Below are 25680 nucleotides of genomic sequence, written 5' to 3'. Positions count from 1 at the left end.
CAAACCATTCTGTGATTCTATGATCTTTACCCTCCCCTTGTGCTCTTCTCATAACTTGAGCTGCCCCAGCTGCCAATGACACAAACAGACACACATAAGAGTGAGACACACGTAAGAGTGAGATCATAGCAGTCTCTGCTCCCCTCCTCTCTCCTGGAAGTGGAGAACCAAGGCTGCACACCACTGCAGGGACCAGTTGATTCCAGCTGCCAGTGCTTGGGATGACCCAAAGAGCTGGGAATCAGCACAGGGATGGAAGGAGGGACCCATGGGGCAGCTCCTGCAGCCTGAGCACCAGTGCAGCTTCCCAGTAAGCCCCATCGTGTCCCCATGGACATGGGAGCTGTGAACTCACCTCAGCAGCTTTCCTGTGGTCATCCTCATTGTCCAGCAGCCGGACATCCACGCCCAGGCAGCGCAGGTAGCGCCCCAGGCCCTGCAGCATGTTGTCACAGACCACACTGAACTCCTGGGGGGAGATAGGGGCAGGGGGGCGTGAGGGCTCCGTTCTGGGTCCTTGGAATTCCTAGAGAAAGGCAGGAGATCCATAAGGAGCAGAAGTCTGATTCCCAGTACATTTGTGTTTTTACTGCCTGTGTTAGTTCACCCACCATGGCACATCCAACTGCCTCCTTCCACCTGTGTCACCACCTCCCCATGCTCTGCAGCACCTCTAGATCCTGCTTCCCATCCTTTCCACACTGCCATCACCACCTAGGCAGGGGGCAGAACATGATGGGGCTAATTCTGAATTTGCCATTCTCTCATTGACCAGTTGGCCACCTGATCCAGGGACCTGCAGCCTTTCCCTGGAGAAGTGCCAACCTGGCCTCCAGTGCTCTGCACAGACATTCATTGTCAAGAAGTCACAGAAACATAGCCAAGGCTGTTGTTCCCCTAAATTAGTCTGCAATTAATAAACACGTGCCAAAGCTATGATTTGGGACAGACAGAGGGAGAAACAGGTAGACAAAGCAACCACGTCAACTCTGTTATCTTTGGAAGGTTAAAAATAGGCAGTGCCTGAATTCTGTTTGTTTTATTTCAAATGTCTGCTGCTGGGGAGTTCCTGCACTTGGAGGACTTTGGCTTTGGGAGGCTCCCAGAAGTACAATAGCTAAATTCATGGAGAAGGGAAGTTATTAAGGAACTTCCAATGTCCAGCTTTTGACTCCAGGAACTTGAATCAGCTGGGTTGACTGAAGGACACTGGCAGCAGCTATGCAGGGAGCCAGCACTGCAGATCAGCTTTGCAGGAGCTGGCCCCAAGCTGGGAATGCTGTGGCACACCAGGCAGCTCCACCTGGGCTCTCCATGGGAACCAGCTCAGGTCCAGGAGCAACCCTGGTGTGATGCTGCAGTTCCCAGCAGCTGGTCCCTGCACCCAGAGCTCTGCAGCACTGGGCAGACTGGGCTGTCACCAGTTCCTGCAGGACCCTGGTCAATGCAGCTGTGACACCAGAACATAGTGCCAAGGGATGGAGCTGCCCCTTGAAGCTGAGGCAGTTGGACATGCTACCCCTGGCTGCTGCTGCTGTTCAAACAGATGTGCAGGAGCTGCAGCTGGCTTTCAGCCAGTGTTTATCCAGTGGCCAGCACTGTCATACAGAGCTTTTTTCTCACATTTCAGGCCAGCAGAGAGCAAAAAGCTTATAAAGGAGAATAGAGTCATTAGCCCCACTTCAGACAAGGAAACAGTGGGAAAGAGAGCTTGGAGTCCTGCAGGATGCAGGCAGGACAAGTCTGCTTTTTTGGCGTCCCAGTCCAGGTTTTACCAACTGCCTCTCGGCTTATGAATCTGACTGTACAGAACACAAAGATGACCTGCAGGTTTCCAAGGTGACTGAAGCCTGGAGTGCTCACTTTTCCCACCTCTGCAGCAGCCACCAAGCTCTGCTGTAGCACACAACATTCCCATAAATGCAATGCTCAGAGAGGAGCTCCATGTTCTCCTGCCTGCTGAAGGCCAAGGGATGCTGCACATTTACACACAGGTGGACACAGTCAGCAGCATCTCAGCCCAGCCATGGAAAGGGGCACTGACTTCAAGAGCTCCACACACACCTGGGGTTCCTCAGGATACACAGATACACATAGTGGGTCTTCTCAGGCAATAACAAAATGGGATTTGGGCCAAGGTTTCCAAAGGTGTGCAAACCACTGAATGGTTCCATTTTAAATGTAAAACGTTATTCCTGAGAGGCACCAGTCACATTTCAAGATACTTAAGCAGAGTTTCACAGCTCTGGTGGAGTTTTAAGGCTCTGCCACAAGACAAACTCCTGGGAGAGGCCTCTCATGGAATGTGGTGGTGGGGAGGGAGGCAGAGACAAGCCTTCAGCAGAAAGGCATTTTTGATGGATCATTTGCTTTGAACTTTGCAGACTTCTACTCCAGACACAATAAAGGAGATATTCCCAATGTGAAAGCAAGGTGTGGAAGCTCAGTAAAAAGGAAAAGTAAGGAAGTAAGAGTTTTGAAACCTTGGCCACAGGATCCAAACCCAAAATGTGGAAGGAGCATTTCCACGAGCAAGGCTCACTAGGCTTAGCACAAAGATTGCACCTACACTGTGCAAAGAAAGTGAACCTCAAAGAGCAGGAAAAGCTAGACCCAGGCAGGCCAAGGAGAGAGCAGAGTGTCCTGGGAGGGAGGGGTGAGGAGGATGTTTGCTGCAAGAGTCCTGAGAACAGCCGTGCCCAGTGAATGGTGTGACTGAGAGCAGCAGCGTGTGATTTGCAGGGGTCTTGAGCAACAAGCAGCTCTTTGAAGATGTTTACAAACCTGTCCAGAAGGTGATGGTGCTTCTTGTTTATTCAGCTGCTTCTTTGCCCTGGGTTTTTTGCTCTGTTTTCCCACCAGACTCTCTGTCAGGTCTGAACCCAGACCAAAGCTCTCGGGGTCCTTGCAGAGCCTCTCATAGATCTCCAGCAAGCAGTAGGCATCTGAGGCTGCAGGGAAGAGAATGTGAGCCTCAGCTCATATGAGGCTCATTCAAAAGTAAACCAGAGGTTTTCCTAAGGCAAGGAAGAGCTCCCACCTTTGTAAAAGCTACTGTGAACAACTGTGAAGCTGCAACTCCCTCAGGTCATACCCTCAAGCTGCAGGATTGACTCACTGAGCATCCCAGCTGAACCCACAGTCACAGGGAGTCAAGGCAACAGCTCCTAAAGACGCTCTGCCATCTCCACTCTAACCCAATAACCCAATGTAAACTGCAGTGTGGCTCTTCCAACCACCACCAGGTAGCTCCAGCCAGCCCCCGTTCCTCACCATTGTCCCTGAGCCTGCCCACAGCTCCGTATCACTCCTCTTGACAGGAAAGGAACTTCCCTAGGAGATGCAATATCTGAGCAGGTACTGCCCGAGCTGTTTGCAATCACCTGCCCACACTCACTGCCCTGTGCTGCTGCTCCCTGCAACGGCAACGGGAGAACTCTCCCAGCCAGTCTGACAAGTCCCAGTGATTAACTTTTGTGAGAACTGTGTCAGCTTCAAGGATAGTTGAATTTAACAAAGGGCTGGTTTGCATCAGCAGACTGTCCTTTGATGCACCAGGAAAAGATTTAGACCCAGACTTCTGACTCTGGGGTAATCAGCAATAAACTCTATGGGTCCCTCCATAGCCCTGAGTCTGTGCTGCAGTTTCTGACACATCTGCCCATTTCAAACCCGGCTCTAACAAGCACCTCACTGTGACAAATGAACATGGCATTTGTTTCCCAGGAAGGCTGTGAAATGAGGCAGAAGGAAGTGGACTTTCCTCCTTGCAGTTATTGAGAGGAGTTTCCACTGAGGTGATGTTTCATCAGACAAAATCTGCAAAGCACAGGAATTCCTTCCTAAGGGAAATAATGAATCACTGGACAGTTTAAACTTCAACCATTAAAGTCATGTCCTCAAAAGGACAAACAAAACATGTGCTGACTCCTTTGAACAGGAACTAATCTGCAAAGCCATTTTCTTCCTCTGCTATTTAACGACTTTCCTGGGGACAGAGCAGCCAAACACAGCCTGGCCTGGGCACCTGCAGACCCAGCCAGGGCCAGACCTGCATAGAGGATCTGCTCCTCCCGGAGCGGCCTCTTCTCCCAGTTTGACAGCTGCTCTGTTTTATCCAGAGGCTTCCCCAGCACATGCTGCACCAGGAGGCTGAGTCCCTTCTCCGGCTGCCTGACCCCTCTCTCCTCGTGGCTGTGCTCCGGGGACAGTCCATCGACCTTCCGGCTGTCCTTCCCCCACTGCAGCTGATGGAAACAAAAAGATACAAACCACCTGGTTATGAAGCAGCTCCCAAACCACCTCCTGTTCCAGCTGCTGGGGCCAGGCACAGCCCTATGACATCCATCTCGTGCCTGGCATATTGAACCCCAGCCCTCAGACAAGGGCTGGGATGGCACGAGATAAAACACGGCATTGGCTTATTTCTTTAACAAACACACTTGCTGGAGAGAAATCTCTTCCACAGCCAAGGAAGGGAAAAAAGGGCATTCTTGTACAGCCCTGCACCAGAGGCTCCTCAGGGGTCTGCAGGGTGCTCACCATGCTGGTTGCTGCTGGGCATCCACGCAATAAAGCACCAGCAGTGGCAGTTCAGCACCTTCCTCCTCCTAGTCCCAGTGGGAAAAGGCATTCCTGTGACACCCTGGCAGCAGCCCTCTCTACAGCTGCCATTTCTCAGCTTAAACTGAGGCAATAACTGTTGGCAGCTATGTCAGCCATGCAGCACTTCCCAGGTTAAGCTATCAATCCCAAAGATCTGCTTCACCTCAACCCACAGGCTTAAAACCACTCTTACATTTTACCCATTAAAATGGTTGTGCTGAACATTTTTGTGGACTGCTGAAAGCTCCTGTGTGCAAATTCAGGGACAGCTGTGCTTCAGCTGACCAGAAATTCCTGGGCTGAACCCACTAGCAGCCCTCCTAGGAACATCAGAGTTCTGTACAAATCATTAACTCCACCATATCTGCTTCAATAATTCATGGCCTTGGAGTAGCAGAATTTCTACAAGAACCTCCTCTTCCTAAGTATAACTTGTGCTGAGAAACCTTGTCCTGGCTGAATGGAGCTTGGTCTCCAAGAGCTTTTCACAGCTTCTATAAAGGCTATGAAAAAGCTGTCAGTAACATAAGCTTTAACATTTTAGTTGATGAAAACAAAATACTTCTGTCTTCCTTTACAGAATCCCAACACCTCAAACCATCTGGAGGAAATGGTCTCTTTACTCATGCAGCCATCTCCCTGCCAATCCAGGATGCAAACAGACAGTGCTGTGGATTCAGGACAGTTATCCACCAGCTCATGCAGGAGACACCATTTCCCACATCTCCATGTGTTTATCCTTACTTGTTTGTCCACTGCAAGAAGATCCACCACACCTAGCATTTGCTTCTCTGTGTCTTTCAGAGCAGAACATGTGGCTGCGAGGCTGCTGAGATCTCCAGACATCCCATAACCTGGAGACAAAAGAAGCCCAAATCACACAGGTAGGAAAACTCAAATCACACTTAATGCACCACAGCTTCTTCTAGTTCAGAATCAAAATGCTGACAAAATATTTATAAGCACTGGTGGAAGACTGTTCAAACAGGGAGCAAGACTGGGTCCTGTCTCTTCTGTTCCCAAGAGACACTCCTGCAGATCAAGGGAAAAGAGAGGTGCATGAAAAATGCTGAGTTTAAGATCAACTTACTTAAAATCTGGGAAAGGTATTTATTAATTTGCCTTTGAAATCCAGGTTTAGTAGCTCCTGATAAAAGCTTCCAAAAACCATGTATGATAGTTCAGAGATCTTTGGTGTCCAGCACAGCAACTCTGGGACAGCACATCCAGACAGCTCTGCCCACCAGAATTACCTGAAGCACTGAAGGCAGGGTGTCAGTTGGGGATTAGTACAGAGCTAGCACAATCCCAAACCTGAGAGTGCAAGTTATCTCAGGAATCCTGGATCTGACCTGAAATGGGGAGATACAATGGCATGGACCTGAGTCAGGGGAGACTCAGGCTGGAGACCAGGGCAAGGTTCTTCCCCCAGAGGGTGCTGGCACTGCCCAGGCTCCCCAGGGAATGGGCACGGCCCCGAGGCTGCCAGAGCTCCAGGAGCCTTTGGGCAGCGCTGCCAGGGATGCCCAGGCTGGGGTTGCTGGGACAGGGGCTGGGCAGGGACAGGGGCTGGGCTGGGGGATCCCTGTGGGTCCCTTCCAGCTCAGGATTTTCTGTGATTCTGTGATCCTGTATTTCTATCACTCCCTGTTACACCAGTCACTGTTTCCTGGCCTGGAAGTGCCTGAACACTTAGGGCTACAAAAGCTGGTTCCATGGCAAGTGGATTTAGGGAATGACAACACCATGAGGATCTAGGAATGACAAAGATGACAAAACAGGTGGTGTGAAGTCCCAAGGTGGGGAAGAGAGAGGGGTGTTACCTAGTTTAGTGATGGCTGCATCTGAATAGAGCATCTGGATGAAATGGGGAAGCTTCTCCTTTTCCCCCTCAGCCTCAGCTTGCTTGAGGAGCCGTGGCAGGTCCAACAGGAACACCTCATCCTTCAGTGCAAGTTGCAGGAGGGCAACACGGGGCTTCCCCACCATGCCAAAGGAAGGCTTCCACTCCATGTCCACACCAACGACCTGCCCAGCCTGCAACACACACACTTTCTGCACCCAGAGCCTGCCTGTGCTTGAGAGGAGCCTGAAGAATCTGTCCAGGACATGAGCATTTCCTCCCCAGCACCTGCAGCTCTTTGTGCAAACTGCCACAGACACAGGGAACTCTCGTAGCACCTGTGTCACCCACGGGAACCTTCCCTGGTACAATTCCTAACACCTTCCCCAAACCAGACCAGCCTAAAGGAGCAGCTGTTCTTGGCTTGGGGAGGTAGGCAGTGGATGGCAGTGGCCACATCCAACTCTGTGTCTCAGCCTGACCTGTAGTTCCAGCTCCATGACCCTGCCAGGCCAATCCCAGGTAACACTCACCTGCAGCACCTTCTCCCAGCACTGCAGAGTCTCCTCCCAAGTCTGCAGAAAGTGAATATTTTCCCGTGGAATAGGAAGCTGGTAATAGTCCTTCTTCTTACTGGCCTCATAATTATCTGCTTTTGTAACCTCTTCTACCCTGCACAGAATCAGATGCAACAGTTGAAGCCATGGAAAGCCAGGAGGAAATCCTGGACTGGAACAAGAGGGTCAAGTTTTACTCCCCTTATTTTACCCTGACCCTCTCTTTCCCCCATGACACTCAGCTCTTTCTGAGAGAAAAGAAACTAATCAAAAAGATCCAGCTCCCTTGGACAGATCACACATTTCCAGTTAGTCTCTTTCCCATAGAGACTTGAAATGGTTCATTATTTGGGAAACTATTAGTAACCTTATGTTTGGGAGGCTGTGTGCCCAAGTTTGCAGCAGAGCAGCTCTCCCTGCACAAACACTCTTTCCTGTGGGTTTGTGAGCATGGGGAAGTCAATATTTGTGTAAAATATTTAATGAAGGTGTGCAGCCTCAGGTCTCCTGGAATATTCTCACCTGCAAAGCTCAGGAGCCCTGTGTGGTGTGACCAGAGACAGATGATGTCATTTATATGCTGGTGCCACCTTGTTGTGTGCAGTGTGAACTCCCTCTGGGAACCTGTGGCTGTGTTACTCAATAGACAAGGCAGCCAGACTGTTTTATGGGGTTTCCTGGCTCTGCTGACTTTATAGCAGCTACCACAGCAGGTATCATGACTGGATGAGTAAACTGCAGTACAAAGGGGTTCATTAATCCATCCCAGCTCCTCACGCAGGGCAAAGAACACCCTCACCTGCCTTCCCTCCACAGCACAGGATTCCCACAGCACAGAGGTGTAGTGATGGGTTTTATCTCTGGGTGCACAGTCTGTGGCTCAGCCACACACCTGCAATCACCCCTTTGTGTTTTGAGGGCTTATCCCTCATGGAAAAACCTCCTGGCTCCCAACTGGCGGCTGCTGTGGTTTCAGGAGGGAGGAGGAGGAGGGCAGCTCTGGCAGTGCTTTGGATCGAGGCAGGAGCATGTCCAAGACAGACAAGAGTTTCCTGTGCTCCAAAAAAGCTGTGGACCCTTTGGAGAAGTATTTTAAGGTGATTACATCAGTGTTGTATTTCCTGAGGTGACACAGCGCTTGAACAAGTACAGATCTGCATGAGGAGAAAGAGCAGATCCACAAAACCAGGATCCCTGAACATGAACAGTTCAAGCCCATCTGTGAGACCTTCCCAAAATCATCAGCATTAAAAAATAATAACTAGTAAAACTTTGACAGACCTGCAATCACCTCAGCAAAACAGATGAATATTTGCACTGTTAATCTGGCAGAAGAAGTGTAAGAACCCTCAGGAGCATGAAGTAATCTCACAGAGCTTCTCAGTACTCAGGATGAGTTTAAAATGCCCCTTTCACAGATATTTCCAGGCTTATGACAATCAAATGCAGTCTGTGCAGGGCCACAATGGGATCCAAGTATATGGAGGAAGTCTTTGCATACCTCTGTCCGCATGGATGCATCACATCAGACAATTTTAAGCAAATACACAGTGTTTGTATGACAAGCAATCCACATGGAAAAGGCACCAAAGAGAGGATTTACCTGTCCTGGATGTGCAGCTTCTGAAGCTCCTCAGCCACAGCCTGAGGCAGCATCTCGGGGGGCACCTGGCAGTGCTGCGCCCACCGTGCTGCCCCGCGCGCGTCGCAGTGACGGAGCAGCGACTGCACCAGGTGTGCTTGGAGCCACCGGTTCTCCCCAACTGTGCTCTGCAAGGGCAGGAGGGGAGAGCAGACTGTCAGTGCAACTTCCATCCCCACTCCCAGGAGGCACCCTTGTTATAAAAACCTTATTCCTTCTATCTAGTCAGACTCTCCCCTATTTCAGTTCAAAACCATCAGCTCAAGCTCTATTGCAATAGGTCCTGCTAAAAACTCTGTCCTCATCTTTTTTATTGGCCCCCTTTAAGTACTGAAATGTCTCCTTAAAGCCTTCTCCGGGTGAGCACCCCCAGCTCTCCCAGCCTGTCTCCAGAGCAGAGGGACTCCAGACCCTGGATCATCTTTTGGGATGGCTCTCTTAGGATAGACATTCGCTGTGTCTCCAGGGCAGATGGTGGTGTGGAGTCTCCTCTGTCCTTGGAAGTATTTGCAGGGATTGTTGCGACTGTCAGTCATCTATAGGTGACTATGGATGGGATTGCCAGTCATCCATAGGGCAGGGAGGGCACATCAGCAAAGCTTTCCTGAGTGGTGTTCAGAGCCAGGAAAAGGCTGACATCACCCTCCAGCCTCCTACCCCTAGTGCTGTGAGATGGGGGCTCTGGGACCCCCAGCACCAGGCACAGCCACGGGTCAGTCCAGGCTGGCAGCAGTGTCACCCTGCACTGGAATTCAGCTGGATGAAATATGCTATGAGAGTCCCACATCCAGCTGGGGTGAACAATGATTGCATAAAGGAGTTCTTCCCTCTGTGTCTGTTCAAGGCCCCTGTGAAGGTGAGAACTGAATCATTGCTTTGGGACAAATGCACTCTCAGGTGTCACTGTGTCACTCCCTGTGTTCACAACTGCAAACAGGGAGGGCACTTTAGGACATTTCCTGCTCCCAGCTGTTCCCTGAAGGAAGGGAAGTGCCTTGGCCCACTGCAGAGCCTGGGGACACCAGCACAAACTCACCCTGCCTGTGGTTCAAACCCCAGCTCTGACCAGAGCATGGCACAGTGCCCACCCTGGCAGGGGTCAGCAGCCACTTGCAAGGGGCAGTGACAGTCGATGACAGTTGGATGCACCAGAGCTCTTCTGCCTTGTCCACCTCTGAGAGGTGCAGGTGTAAGAGGAAATACAAAGACAGTACACTGAGGGTCACACCAGCTCCATGGGGTGGGAGCTTCCCCCCTCCTCCTCAGCCAGCCCACATGTGCTGCAAACATCCCGGAGCCCCCACAGCCATGTAGGAACTTCTCCTCTCTGACCTAGTCATGGATATACCCTTGAAGTTAATATTGTCAAGAAAACTGCTAAAACAAGCTGAAACCCTTTATGGTGGCCCAGGACCTGTAGCTCTAGGACCAGCACTACAAACGAGAATTTCAGAGGAGTAAAATGCTCAGATCTGCACTGGAAGTCCATCCCCACCCTGCCCACGCCACTGCCATCTGCCCTATGCTGCCCACCCGCACTGCTCAAGGGCCCCAGCCTGTTCCCAGGGAGGGCAGCACCTTGCTCCCTCTGCCCAGCATGTAGGAACAGCTCCCAGCTGGGTGGGAGGCTGTGGCCGTGGGGCCTCATTCCTCACATTCCTCCAGTCACTAAAAGGTGAGAATTTGTCTTCAAAGCAGACACAGAGATCAGGAAACAAATCTGTTGATGGCCCCAAGGTAAAAAGGAAGGAAAACAGAAAGCCAAAGAGAAAAAAAGAATGACCCCCACCCAGAGGTGCAGAAGGGGGCAGAGGCTCAGAACAGCTTGGAGGGATCTGGCACTCCAGGTAGCAGCAGCCTGCTCACAAAAACTGCTGCCTCAGCACTCTGTCTGCCCCCCGGAGACTGCCAAATGCCAAACCACAGCTCTTCTCATGGATGTGTGGAGGTACAGTTTTACTGCTGTTCCCAAGGGGCTGGGGGCACACCAGGAGCCCAGGGGAACCGGACAGGGGTCCAGCAGCTCCCCAGGGATTCAGGTACAGGAGGGAAGGGGCAGGGCAGGAAAAGGACAGGACACATTCTCCTGCTCATGCTTCTTGCCCTCTATACTTCCCCTGGCCGTGCCAGTCCTGACCTTTGTACCTCTCTCCCCGCTTTGTCGTCTGTGACTGAGCTCAGACAAGCACTGAACACGTGAAGAGGGGCTGAGTTAAACCCTCCTGCACATGTGCCAAGCCACTTCTCAGAGTCCTTCCCCAAAAGAACATATTTTCTTACTAACATTGCAAAGAAATTCCCTCTTCTTGCTCCCCCTGTGTCCATCCTATTGTCTTCCTGTCTTTTTTCTAAAACATGAACTCTTTGGTGTTGGAGCTCTCTTCAGTTCACCCCAAGTCAATTCTTAATAAATCTCATTGTGGCATCTTTATTTCTGGAAATAATGAGGTGCAGATTTTTTTAATATTATTTTAATGATAACAGATTTCTTCTTTCAACCAGAAAAAACAACTCTGTAAAGAAGGTTAATCTCTCCAGAGATATCCCATCTTGCATTCTGAAACAGAAAATAGCTTTGTTTGTCTTTTTACTGAAAAAAAGGAAAAAACCAACATTGCTCCAAAGGGGAAAGGCTTCCACCGCAACAGCTCTGCAAGAGGCAAGAATGTGGAAACTTTGGCCCCAGAGATGTGGGCACAGATGCAGAGAGTAATGTTTCACCAGGGATGACATTTCATGTGCTTTGCTGTCAGTAAATGAACACTTCTCAAGAGGAAACTGGCACGGGTGCTCTGATCAACATCAGCAATACCTCCGAGCAGGAAAAGATTCTACAGAGTATGAGGCTTGTTTACATCCCTCTTGGAATTCTAGACATATCATACATTCTTTAATCCATAGGAACACACAGAAACCCCTGACACCAACAATAACCCATGATTAAAGCTTTCCACAGTGATGGCTGCAGATTTCCTACCCGTAAATCCTGTTCTCACCACCAAGGCTTCACAAAGCTCACACCAACCACGCAGGGCAAGCTCAGCAATGTCCTGACCTTAACCCATCAACCATTTCTCCATTCATCCCAAAATTTTGAAACCAAATATCCAATGTCTCCCTTAGAAATCACCCTATCCAACCCTAGATCAGTTTTATCTGTATGTGTTAAGCTGCATTTCAGTCCCAGCCAATTCTGCCCTTTGCCTCAACATCTTTTCCCAAAGAGGGACGTTATTCACACCACTGACATTGGCTATTTGCAGAGTCAGATTTTAATTTAACTTTTGAATGTCTTGGCCAATTTCCCCTGTTTTCAAGTGCTTCCAGAACCAACAAAAACCCCTCCTGCTAGTGTAGAGAAAATGTCAAGGAGAATATTTTAAAGTCAGCAATTTTAAAAGGGGAAAAAGAAAGCCAGGCTTGAAAAGGACAAACCCATGTCAGCAGTGGAAGGCACTGAGAGGACTGCTGAGTTCTGTGTGGTGTGGCAGGTACAGACACCTGTGCTTAAACACTCCCTGAACACGCCACTGTGGTACTGTCACTGCAACTTTATTGTATTTGTGCTCGAGGTTTCTTTTTCAAAGTTTCCATCATTTGTGCTGCATGGGGAGATGCTGCAGTGTCACCATCAGATGTCACTGAAGGGAACTCCTTGAAGCATAAGGGTGGAGCTGGGACCCTCAGAGCCAGCTCAGACCAGGGCCACAGCCTGTTCCCTAACAGGAGGTGGATCTTGTCTTCTGGAGAGCCTACAGAGATCCTGGAATTCCAGAATGGTTCGGGTTGGAAGTGATCTTAAAGCCCATCCAGGTACTACCCCCCTGCCATGGGAAGGAACACCTTCCACTATCCCAGGTTGCTCCAAGCCCCATCCAAGTGTCCTAGCCTTGGACACTTCCAGGGATCCAGGGGCAGCTACAGCTGCTCTGGGCACTCTGTGCCAGGGCCTCCCCACCCTCACAGGAAAGGATTTCTCCCTAATGTCTATTATAATCCTGCCCTCCTTCAGCTTAAGGCCATTTCCCTTTGTCTTGTCACTGTCTGCACATGTAAAGTTCTTCTCCCTCTCTCCCATAAACCCCCCTCAAGTCTCAACAGGCCACAATAAGGTTTCCCTGGAGCTTCTCCTCCTTGGGCTGGACACCCCCAGCTCTACCAGGCTGGCTTCAGAGCAGAGGGGCTCCAGACCATCTCTGTGGCCTCCTCTGGACTCTCCAACAGGTCAATGCCCTTATGGTGCTGAAGACTCGAGATGGACACTGTGCTCCACGTGGGGTCTCAGAAGGGCAGGGTGGAGAGGGGAATTCCTCTCCCTTGGATAAAAGAGGCCAACTTTCCCTCCAGTCCGTCCTGAGCAAGGTTTCCTGTGAAAGCAGCAGTGACTCGGCCACGGCCACCACCCACAGCCAGAGCCTGAGAACACCCTGAGAACATGCTGCTTTCTCATCATTGGAGCTGCTCTCTCGCTCACAGGCACTGGGCACTAATTTATGAACTGGAGAAGAGCAAAAGAGGCTCCATTGAGAGCCCCGCAGCCCGGTTTTCAGATAGCGATCAGTGCGTCACTGCCGGAGCCACACTCCCGAGCTCGGCAGCCATTACCACATCAATGGCGGGGAAGGGGCCCGATCGTCCTGCACAAAGCTGCGGCACTGCGGCTCCCCGGGGCGGGCTCGGCCCCCTGGGGCACGTTCACACCACCTCCTCCTGCTTAGTGAATCTGGACACTCGGCTTCCGCGCCGCCGGTGCCTCTTCCAAAGGCAATTCAGAGGAGTCTAACTTAGGATATCACTGGCAAGGATCAAGGCAAAGGCAACTCTTAAAGTCAGCTTGCCTCTGTACTGGTGCTCCTCACAGGGAGCTGATTGTTCTGGGCAACCTGGAGGAAGCTGCTGGTTTGTGGTGAGCAGCTGAACAATATTGTGTGACAGGATGCATCTGCTCCATGTTCCTGTGTGCCTCACACAACCACGGCCAAGTGGCAGCCTGAAGAGTCACACCACACAGCTTCTCTGGTAAAGCTCACCCCCACAGGGGCTTTAAAGGTCCCTTCCAACCCAAACCATGCTGGGATCCCATGAGATGGTCACTGAGTTGAAGCACATGGGGAGGCTGAGGGAGCAGGGCTTGTTCAGCATAGGGAAGTCCTGGCTGGATGTAAGAGAATATAATCTCCTTTTCAGTTTTATCAGGAGGGACCATAGAAAAGATGGAGTCAGATCCTCACAGAAATTCCAGCCAGGCCGAAAAGTAAAAAAATGAGACAGTGAGAGTGGCTAAACACTGCAACAGGCCCAGCGGGGCAGTGGAACCAGGCAGGGCACGGCAACATCTTGTCCCACAAAGCTGGCCCTGGTCTGAGCAGGAGGGCAGAGATGAGCTCTGAGAAGAGCTAATTTCAAACTGAAATGAGGCTCTGATTGTGTGATTAGCAGTGCCCTGCATTCCCCAGACTCCTCCCCACACAGACGGGCAGCTTCTTGCAGCAAACTCCTGCTTTCAAGTCCCAAGCACCTCCCGGGCAAAGAACACCCAAGATCTCATTTACCCAGAATACAGGATGGTCCTGATCATACTCAACAATACTACACAGAGATCCAAATACATTTCCTGCACTGGGATGCCTTCCAAATTTTTGTCAGGCAGCCCCCGAGGGAAGTAATTCATTTTCAACAGATGAAGTCATTGTGTCTCCAAAATCTGCTCTGGCTGCCACAGATGTGAGCAGGTACAGAGCAGAAGGAAAGAACCAATGCAGCTTTCAGAGGCAGATCTGGAGAGAGAGTATTTTCAAAAAAACATGAGCAAGAAATTGAGACCATTTCCTTCAGCACATTGCTGGATATCCTCCATGGGCCTTCACGCAGCTCACAGAGCCACGGAACAGATAAACCTGCTGCTGGCAGCAGCTCCACAGCACAGGGCATGGACTCTTCCCTCCACAGAGATGAAAAGCTCCAAACAGGATGTTTCACTGAAGTGAATCTGGCATGATCATTCCCAGATTTCACTTCAGTAGCTTCAATAGTAGATAGTAATGTTAATTGGCTGGACAAAGCACAAACCCAAACAGAAATGGAGGACCATGGAATGTCCTGAGCTGGAAGGAACCCACAAGAACCAGACAGTCCAACTCCTGTCCCTGCCCAGACACCCCACCAACCCCACCCTGGGCATCCCTGGCAGCTCTGTCCAAAGGCTCCTGGAGCTCTGGCAGCCTCGGGGCAGTGCTCAGCACCCTCTGGGGGAAAAACCTTTCCTGATATCCATCCAAAAACTTCCCAGTAGATATTTAACAGGTTTAAGAGGGAAGGTGCAATACAGTACAGGGACATTGCTCCCATGTGCCCAAGGAACCATCTGGCACAGAATTCCCCAGACACTTCAGGACAAGCTTCTGGATAAAGAGGACACCATGGTACATCTGTGAGATAGCAAAGCTCATCCTGATTCTGGATCCCACTCCCCACTGACTGAAAATGCTCTCCTAGAAAATCAGCTCTTACTGCCCATTTGGCCACTGCTACTGCACAGAAGGTTTCAGGGAAGGGATCTTGTCCCATTGCTCCTGTCACTGCAGTCTTCAGACAGATCCCCAGAGGAAGGCAGCCTGAGGCTGTGCTGGGACCAGTCAGCAGGGCCACTTGGGGCCACTGATCAATTCCTGGTCTTGTTCAGCAGTGTCAGCATAGCCTGACACTGTGGGGACTTTCCCAGATCATAACCTCTTATTTTAGCCCACAATTAACTCATTTTCCTCAATTACATCCCACAACTCCAGGTATGCTGATACACAAAATCACAACCCACCTGCAATACTTGTTATTCCCTCCACTTAGGTGGTCAGGGAATGGCTCAGGTGTAGCTCTGCAATGAGCCCTAGTGTCCAACTAACTCCATTGAAATAACCTTTGTTTAAAGAGAAAAGTGACTGTATGACATCCATAACTCTCCCAAAATACAATTACATAGCAAATAGACTAAGGCAACTTTACCCTACTTGCTTTTTCAGGCATAATTTCTTTTCCCTTTCTCTTCTGTGTGAACTCTGTCCTGAGGATCTGTGCTTCCTCCCAAAATCTCTCTCTCACAACCACTGCAGAGGCACCTTCTGAATTCCAACCTAACCCTGGCCCCATAGCTGTTGAATATTATTCATCCTAGGGCTCAGCAAAGGACCAAGGACTTGGTCTGAATACAGAAGCCACAGATTTTTGATATGCTTCCAGGTTTCTCACACCTCGGTCCCACGATGGCAGGCTGGAGATATTTTCTGGGAGCACTCCAGCACTTGGCAAGACTGAAGATGAATGAGGATGGGGAAATTGGCCAAACTCTTTCAGAGCAGAGTACTGTGTTACTTATCACAGTAGATGCTTTGTCTAAGCCCAATGACACAGTGCATTTGAAGACAAACTGGCAACCCTTATCTTTCCAATGTATTTTGAAGTAGCATTTATCTCCCTGCCTTTTGTCATCGTGTCACACTCACACACACACACACACACGAATGAAGTGTCATGGGACCAATGGCAAATCCTGCTCTCCAGTTTAGGGAAGTGGAGGCTCCCATTGTGTACTGGGTGACCTGCACTGCTGCTGAGTGTCACTCAGCCTGAGCCTACTGTCACCAAACATCGTTTCTCTAGGCTTTCCAGCCTCAGAAGGTTTTTACAATCTAGGCACTTTCATAAATGTTCTAGAGAAGTCGCCATGCCAGAACTCTCCTCTGGTTTATATCCTGGAGCACAAAGGCTTGCACAAGGAAAACACAGCTCTCTGCTAAGCTCTGGGGCTGCCTGAAGGGTGCATATCCAATCTGAGAATTCCAAATTCCAGCTTAGCAGCAACGTGTGACATCGACTTGTGCTACAGAATCTGTCTGCAGGAATTCCACAGAGTGAGGAATTCCATGTGCTGCCAGAGCCGGGCCCACTGTGGGGACAGGAACAGGGCCCTGCAGCTCCACGTCACCACGGGGCTGCCAGAGCTGCAGATGAGTGAAGGAGTGAAACCACTGCCTCTGTGCTTCTGCTGGGACCTGAACTCACAGGGCGAGTATTTTCAAAAAACACGGAGTTCACTCACCTGCTTGTCGGGATGTGCATGGGCCAAGGTCACTCCAACACTTCTCAGCTGGTTTGGAGCTAATCCAGTGTGCACTTAACCCACCAATAACTCCAGTAAGTGTTCCCATGCCCAGTCACATACATCATAAGAATACATAGACTCCATTTAGGAAAAAAGTCTCCTCTTTTCTATTTAGGAAAGCCTTCAAAGTAAATAAGCAAAAATCCTGACAATGGAAATACTTGCTCAGGAGCACAAACTCCTCCCATCATTAGTGTATGGAAAAGAGATGCCCACAGGACAAACATAAGTTACCACTGATTTCTGCTTTGCCATGCCCAAACCTCCCTGGCTCATAGCCAAAGCAATAATCAGTATCTGTGCAAGATCTTTCCCAAAAGCAAAGCTTGGCAGTCAATTTTTCTCTACTTTAATCTCTTTTGCTACACTTTAGCTCCTGGTGGTTTTTGTTCTGAAGGAGAAATGCTTGAGAGGGTTGACTGAATGAACTCTGAAATTCACACCCTGGCAAATTGGACTGATTTCCTAAATCCATAATTACAACATTCCTCAGAGATATGCATTCTTTCAGAGTGAACAAGGGAAGATTAGTTTCCTGTTTCTTCCCATTTACATGACTTCTCCGTCAAGAGGAACCTTTTTGTTTCTAAACAATCCTCTGTTTATGTGGTTCTCTTCTTGGCAGGGAACTGGGGAACTAATCTTGCCTAAAAGTAGAATACAGCCAAACTATCAATTGCCAGCAGCCTGATTATCTGTGTGCAAGGCAGCTGATTTGCACAGGCTTTAGAAGCCAATATCTATCAGTGAGCACTCAGACAGGGACCGATCGATTACAGAGGGTTTAAATAATCTGGGATGATTATTGAATGGCTGGATAGTTTTACTGCTGGCTGGGTAAGAAGGGCAGAGAGGGTCTGTGTGTATGTGAAGGCTGAAAACTTAGTGACACTGGGCAAACAGAGCCCCCACACCTGCTCAGCCCAGCTCACAGCAGCTCCTGTGGGGCGAGGGCATCGTGGGGCTCCTGCCATGGAGCTGCAGGTAAGAACTGGCTCCCACCTGCAAACAGAGTACATGCAGAGCCCTTGTCTGCTTTGGTTTTTATCAGTGAATCCATCCTCTCCTTCTGTGCTACCCTGGGAAGCAGGCAAGCTCCATGTCCCATCCTCTCCCCTGCCTTTCCCTATTTGGCTGCACAGGCCTTGTCAGGGCTCTTGACAGGGCTCCCTTGGTCCTGGAGCAAAAGGAACATGAGGAGTTGCCTGTTTGAAGTGAGCCTGTCCTCATTTTTACTCTGTGGAATACAAACATGAGTTGGGGTTGTTCAACTGGGAGAAGAGAAGGCTCTGGGAAGACCTTGTTATGGCCCTTTGGTACCTGAAGGGAGCTTATAGAAAGGACAGAGTGACTTTATACAGAGGCAGAGAGAGGGTGAGGGGGAACAGTTTTAAACTGACAGAAGGAAGATTTTGTTTAGCTATTAGGGAGAAATTCTTCCCTGTGCTGCCCCTGGATCCCTGGAAGTGTCCAAGGTCAGGTTGGACAGGGCCAGTGGGAAGGTGTCCCTGCCCATGGCAAGGAGGTTTGAACAAGATAATTTTTAAAGTCCCTTCTAACTCAAACCAGTCTGGGATTCTGTGATTTCTACCCTGTATTTGCTGCAGTTTGCAGTCACTAACAGGTATCCTGGACACCACTCCTGATGTTGATTTTAAGGACCTGGTTTGTTCCACATGTTCCTATAAGGTTTTACATGATCATCATTCCTGTATAGTTTCATACTCCTAGGATGCTTTTCCCACTTGGCAGAACTAAACCTCCCCCAGCACACCCCAGTGGAGTTGAACAGCTCACTGATGCTCTTAACTCCTTAATCTAACCGTGACCTCTCAACCTATAGCCATAAGCCAATTAGCCCTTTTTTATACCATACCAAATCTCCTTCTGATGAAGCTGTGCTGCCGAGTGAATGCCTGCTAGTGACAGAAATGTAATTACAGTGCTTAGCAGCATGCTGGCCCTGGCTGGTGGCAGGGGGCTAAGGTCAGAATGTATCTCTAACACACCAAAACAATTTAAAGGAGATTTTTCCTCCCCATTGTGTTCTCTCCAGTTTCCTCTCTTCACTCTCCAGTACTTAATTAGTTTGCACATTAAGGCTATTTGGCCATCAACTTTAAGACTGAAGTCCTGGGCTTTCCAAGCATCCCTTGCCAATCTCTCCCTGAAGTAGAATCGACACCCAGCACTGTCAATCCCCAGCTTGGCCCTGTAGATCCACACTTCAGTAAATGGGGGCTGATTTTCTAAAGTTATTGAACAAACACATCTTACATCACTCCAGAGAAATTTTAGCTGACTTTTAGAATTATTTGGACATTTTTGACAATTTGGTAGATTGGACAGCAAATTATGGCAGTTTTTCTTGGCTTCTTTGTACCTACTGTAATATTACACCAGAATTCATCAGTGTCTTTGTGTTTAACCACAATTTATTTATCTAGCAATGGCTGGATTTGTTATAAATAAAACTACTACAATTACAGTAGACACACCAGCCCTCCAGGTCTTACAGAGAATTAACATAGCCTAAGCCATGCAGGAAGTAGTTGGAACTGTTTACATTTAACTGTACACGTCATCCTTTGACAGACTCTTCCTTAGCTGGGGAGGCACAGAATATGCTGCATGTTTGGCTTTTCCTGTGTGCTTCTCCCACAGCAGCTGGGGGTTTGTTCAATGCAAAATTCCCATTTCTTTTAGCCCAGCAGTGCAAACCTCATTAGTACAGGTGCACATTTGCCTGCTCTCTCCCAAGAGCAGAACGCAGCTGCAGAACTGAATCACAGTCACAGAATCAGAATATCCTGAGCTGGAAGGGAACCACAAGGATCATTGAGTCCAGCTCCTGGAATTACGGGATGCTGCTCCTGAGATGGTCACAGACGTGCCTGTTCTCTGCACCAGCCCCATCAGTCATCCTTTTGCTTTCCATTAACTGGTGTTATTTCAGCTTCCAATCAATATATGACCCCATGACAAACTGAAAAACAGGAGATAGATATTTTGCCTCCCACTCTTCCTCCTACTACAAACTCCAGTTTGTCCATGGGTTAATATTCCCTTTAAACCACATTGTGGCTGTGTGCTCTCCCCAGAGACCTCCAACAAGAATAAATTGAAAGAAAATGGCACAGGGAAAAAGCAGAATGAGTGTCAAAGCACCGTCACTCCCACTGAGCTCCTGCCAGTCCCTGAACAGGGGACAAAATGCAGGGAGAGGAATAGAAGGAGAAATGGGAGCTACAAGTGGAAACTGGGGGAAGAAAGGCTGCCAGTTCTGACCCAAAACAAAGCAATTCCCCCAGTCCGGACTTCCCAAGAGGGACAGCAGACCTGAAACATGTCACTAGTCCAGGTGTAAACACCAGCTGTTCTGCAAAGGGGAAAAGGGAAAGAAAAATCAAACTTTCTCTTTTCTGCAATGGCAGCTGCTAGGGAGCTGCTTAAAGCTGTGTAAAGATAAATGCAACTCTTTTGCAGATGGTTGAACTGGCAGATTGCAGGCAAAACCAGACCAGGAGCAGCTCCTGCATATTCACACACACCCCCATACTGGGAGCTGCGGGGCTCCAGTGGCTCAGCACCTCAGCACAAGCACCACGTGCAGCACCACGGGTGGGACCATGAACATTTATTTCAGCTGATGATTCCTCCCTGAGACTTCTAAGGCCAGAAGGAACAAAACAATCATCTACTGGTTTGATTTCCTGCTAAAGAAGTCCATAAGTACTAGCAGGGGACTCCACACGTTGGCTGGTTAAACTCGTTCGGGTTTCCACCCTCCAGGAAAAGAGCCAGTCTGGGCTTGACATTGGAGTGATGAAAGCCATCCCATCCCTGAATAAACCAGAGGGAAAGAGGATTTTGTATGCAGCCTTATACTGAGAGACATGTCACTTATTAATCACCTCCAGAGCATCGTTCCCATCTGCACAGCACACACTGCTTCATTCCCTGTGGATATTCAGTTCTTCACACTGCAGAGATGGTGCTGTACTTAAACCAGTTGAAAAGTTTCCTTCAGCTCAGGGGTTCTAGGGAAGAACAGTGGATGTAGGTATTTGCAAAGTGGTCTTTTTGACTCCTTGTCCTTATTCAAGACTCCCCAGAGCAGGAATCCTGGCCAGGTGTTCTGGCCACAAAAAAACCTTTGAAAAAATAAATGGCATTCTACCCTTTAAAATCCCTTTAAAAATTCCCTCCTTGAGTGTAAGAGCTTTTACATTTTATTCCAGAGGTAGCTGTGTTTTAATTGAAGTCAAAATGGTTCTGTACAGAAAGAATCTTGGCATCAGCCACTGCTATTTAGAAATTAATTTGTCAAATAAATAAGATTACATCAACTCCTTGCTGCAGTGTAAGGTAATTTACACCTTTTAGGTACCAGGAATTGTTAATGTTTTTCCAATGTATTACACAGAAAGAAGGGCAGATTTCTGAATATTGTCTGTAAGCAGCATAACAACCCCTGAACTGTAGTGGAACTGGAATTCTGCATTTCCTAGGAATTACCAGCATCTGACCCCTACTCACCCAGCAAAGGAGCTGGCACAGTGCTTGATTTTCATGGTCAGAAATTTTAAAATAAATAAGTTATCTCACTATCCCAGCTGGAGGAGGACAGGGATCAGCTGCAGGCTCTCCCTGTGCAGAGCACGGGAAACAGCTGCCCCCAGAGCCCATCTCTGCATCCTCACAAGCCCAGAAGAGACTGAGGAGCTGCAGGACAGGGGCCTGAGGAAAATGAGGGCCCTTTTCTGGGTCGTGCATCCCTGCACCCTCCTCTCAAAGCACACACCAAGGTCAGAGTGGTCTCAGTCAGTGCAGAATCAGAGAATTGTGGAATGATTAAGGTAGAAAAAGCCCTCTAAGATCATCAAGTCCAACCATCAACCCAGTACCAACCACATTCACCACCAAGCCACATCCCCAAGTGCCACATCCACACATTTTTTGACACTTCCAGGGATGGTGACCCCATCATTGCCCTAGGCAGCCCGTTTCAGTGCTTTACAGCCCTTTCCATGATTTTTTTTCCTAGTATTTAATCTCAACATTCTCTAGTGGATTTTGAGGCTGTTTCCTCTCATTCTGAACAAAAGGCCCCTGCTCCCCAGGAGCACTCACAGAACAAGTGACATCTTTCCAAACAGCAGTGCTTTTCTGAGCACCAGATTTGGAAGAGTTTCAGATGTTCAATTTTGAGAAGTTAAGGGATAGTTTCCCTGTGCAAACACTAGCACAAAACAGTTTGGGATGTAGCAGCAAAAAGCCCCTTGCTTAAGGTCAATAAAAGTGAAAATCCCACTTCTACCCACTCCCTCTCCTGGACACCTCACAGTGGTTCTAACACTGACAGTCCCAAATAAACCAATGGGTCTGAACCCTGCCCAGTGCTGCTTCCAGTCACTGTCCCCAGCAAGAGCTGCAGTGCTGGGCAGTGTCACACAGTTCTGCTCCACAGGAGAAGGAGTTTCATCACAGGAAAGGCCAAACAAACACGGAGATTTCTTGGTATAACTTCTTGGTATGTTTGAAATAACACTTTAAACTGATCTGGCACCGACCAGCCACCTGAGTCTAGAACGTCCTAACTACAAGACCCCAAAATACCAGTGAGAAAACAGCACTGAGAGCAAGGCAGCAGAACCATCCTACACCCAAGTTCTCTGTCAAACTGGGACATTTCAGGCCACCAAAATGCATGTGTCTGGTGCTTTTTGAGATGTCCTGGTGCTCCAGCTGCCCTCTGAGAGAGAAGTGTCCTTCAGCAGGGCCCTTGTCATGCTGCCAACCTCCTGCAAGTGTCTCAGACAGAGTCTGACACCTAAACCCTGCCAGAGGTGACACCTGCCACCAGAGTCACTCCCCTACCGTGCTTCTCATTGATATCACAGTTCCATGTGTGTTTACTTCTTGAAAGCCTGGCATGGAAAAACTCCTTCCATGGAGAAGCTCCTTCCATGGAGAAACTCCTTCCATGGAGAAACTCCTTCCATGTTTTTTAGCGATTTTGTCCTACAGAATGTCCAGGGGAACATCTGCCCTCCACAACCCCTCTTGCTGCTGCCTGCAGTGGCTGGCAGGACCACCCTGAACACATCTGAGCAGAGCACAGACCAGCTGTGCTGGGCTTGCTCTGCCCAACTCAACCTTCTTTGTGCAGCTGCCAGGCCAGGACAAACACAAAGCATGCCAAAATGGCATCACAAGGGCACATTGAAAGCAGACAGGAGCCTCATGCCCTGCCTCTTTTTCCCTGCCTGTCTACCAATATCCTCCCTATGTTCCCCTTCTTGTGAGGACAGGCACTCCCTGTATTCCAGCAGCCCAGGATCCCTTAGGAAGGGAATGAAGAGCAAGCAGCTGGCACTGGGCACAGAGAGTCTCTTCCCCCCTGACTCTGCCCTCCAGGCATCTCCTCTTGGAGAAGGGGCTGCAAGGGGCAGCTCTCCTGGCCGACCAGGCCTGCAGCAGCCAGTGGGGATGAGGGCAGCCTTCTTCAGGTATGAAGAAGTTTGGATCCTTCTCCTTCCCCTCCTGCCTCCTCTGCCATCCCTGCCTGGACACTGGCTCAGCCACTGAGTGCTGGCAGGCAGAGGGGGCTAAACCAGTTTGCCACAGGGCTGGAAACAGGTTTTATTGGCCCCACAATTAACTCCTGAGTTTCTACTGTTTATAGGAGCAGTCAGGATCACACCTGGGATTCATTCCACAGAGCAGGAACAGGAAAAATCTGTACTTGTACTGCCCAGGATGAACAAAAGAAAATCCCAGTCCCAAAATGTCACTGGCCTGCAATGGCAAGCTCCAAGCAATGACAGTCCCACCTCACCAGAGTTCCTGGTATCTCTATAAATCCTGATATCTTTACCTATATAATCACTAGAGCTAGTCATATCAATATAATGTATGTCTTTTTTATGGCTGCAGCAAAGAATTTGAAAAAAAATGAAATTGAAAAAAATCCCATGAAGACTTCCAACCTCTTTGAACTACAAAATGAAAAAAGCATCCAAAAATGATCCAATAATTCTGAGAGTCTGTCATTGTGGAGTCTTTTGGGAGTTTTTTCTATTCCTCCAGGTGACCAGAGGTCACATTGTGTCTCATCCTCTGCCTCCAGTCCTTAATAGTGCCTGACCAGGCAAAGCTTGGGAGATCCAAACTTTATGTGAGCCTCAGGTGAACACAGGGATGGGACACACAATGCAAATGTGAGGGCTCCTCAGCTCCACAAGGAGCCTAAGGAACTTTTTAGGTCAAACATGTCAGGTCACAGGTAAAGCTCTAACCTTTTGTGAAGCTGTTGCCCAGAGCAGCTGTGGCTGCCCCTGGATCCCTGGCAGTGCCCAAGGCCAGGCTGGACAGGGCTTGGAGCAGCCTGGGACAGTGGGAGGTGTCCCTGCCATGGCAGGGGTGGCACTGGATGGACTTTTAGGTTCCTCCCAGCCCAAACCAGTCTGGGATCCTGTGATTCTATGAAGCTCTGAGTGAACTTTGAGCCATTCCCTCCTGTAAAGCCCAACCTTTCAAAACAAATAAAGTCCTGGACAGTGTTAGTTTTTGCACTGAAAACCAAAACTTGCTCAAAGATCCTTCCTTTATTCCCTCCTTTTCCTGCCAGCAGCAGCCACCAGCCTGCACAGGTTGTTATTTCAGCTTCCTGCAGATGCACAGGCACAGATTCCCATCACTTTCAACTGATGCCAGAGACAGGGATCTCTGATAGCACCGAGTCAAGCTGATAACAGGCAAGTTTCAGCACCACTCGGCTGATAATTACACATTTGTGAAAAATACACCAGTTGGCAACAAGCAGGAAATACAGAGTTTGCAATCCTTTGGAAAGCAAGACAACCCTCTGCCCCAGTGCAGCATGCAGCTCTGTGCTCTCAGGGCTTACCAGGCACTACACATGCACTTCCCAGGGATATCCTGAGCCTCCTGTCTCCAGAGTGGGAGACTTGGGAGCTGCCTGAACTTTCTGGTTTATACACCAAGAAAAACCCACCCTGCTTCCTTCTCCTTGTGCTGTTAAAATTACTTATATCCTGTAGCATAAGACAGAGAGGTCACAACATCAGTCACCTGTCGAAAGTGGTCAGAGCACGCACAGGGAATCTAACATTAATCCCAGTTTCCTCACACACCTTGCTAGCTCCTGAGGTACAGCCTCCTTCCCCCTTCCTTGTCATTAATCAATGTAAATACTTGCAGTGCTCACTTACAAGTGCAGGAAAGTAAAAGAATGTATTTGATCATCTTATCTAAATCACAGAAGCACAGAGTCATGGAATATCCTGAGCTGAAAGGGACCCACAAGGATCATCCAGTGCAACTCCTGGCCCTGCACAGACACCCCAACAATCCCACCCTGTGCATCCGTGAGAGCTTTGTCCAAATGCTCTAGTTTGGCTCCAGCCAAAAGAAAGCATTTTCAAAGATGTAAAAGGAGTTAAAATACAAATGTTCTCCCTTGCCCTTCCCTGCATTTACAATTTGCTTTCAAAGTGTTGAGAAAGTGCAGAACTGTGATAGCAGGACTACAACATCCAGAGCTGGGTATGCTAAAACATCTTCAAATAACCTCCAAGCAAACAACCCTGTGAAATTCACACTCACCTGAATGTGGTCTGCCCAATTCTCCTCAGTCATGGTTTTCTGAAAAGACAAAATCACTGCTGAGCCATGGTAGGAAAGGGAGGATGTTCCATACAGCAAACTAGAAATGAACACCTCATTATCCCCACTGGCATCACCTGTGACCAAGGAATGCAACTTGGACACATAGCTCCTCAGCTCCTCAGTGTCTCCAGCTGAGGCATGACAGAACACAGCTTGGATGAGGGAACTCTTACACCACAGCACA

At 49.1% G+C, this 25680-nt stretch overlaps 1 protein-coding gene across 9 annotated transcripts in view; it reads right to left on the bottom strand.

The window, feature by feature from the left end:
• The window catches only part of EXD3 (exonuclease 3'-5' domain containing 3), a 252916-nt gene that overhangs the window by 126421 nt on the left and 100815 nt on the right, over positions 1 to 25680 (bottom strand). For all 9 annotated transcript variants that reach the window (XM_071453773.1, XM_071453779.1, XM_071453772.1 and 6 more), the window contains 8 exons: positions 25434 to 25472; positions 8609 to 8775; positions 6982 to 7120; positions 6429 to 6642; positions 5350 to 5459; positions 4052 to 4247; positions 2785 to 2951; positions 356 to 526 (listed from right to left, as the gene is read on the bottom strand). In XM_071453773.1, coding sequence (XP_071309874.1) covers positions 356 to 526; positions 2785 to 2951; positions 4052 to 4247; positions 5350 to 5459; positions 6429 to 6642; positions 6982 to 7120; positions 8609 to 8775; positions 25434 to 25472 — 1203 coding nt within the window. The remainder of the gene's footprint in view (positions 1 to 355; positions 527 to 2784; positions 2952 to 4051; positions 4248 to 5349; positions 5460 to 6428; positions 6643 to 6981; positions 7121 to 8608; positions 8776 to 25433; positions 25473 to 25680) is intronic.

The sequence above is a fragment of the Agelaius tricolor genome, unplaced genomic scaffold (assembly GCF_023055355.1).
Source record: "Agelaius tricolor isolate 1412-34295 unplaced genomic scaffold, bAgeTri1.0.p SCAF_37, whole genome shotgun sequence".
Lineage (NCBI taxonomy): Eukaryota > Metazoa > Chordata > Aves > Passeriformes > Icteridae > Agelaius > Agelaius tricolor.
Note: the sequence above shows the minus strand (reverse complement) of the source record. Positions and strands in the feature narration are given on the sequence as shown.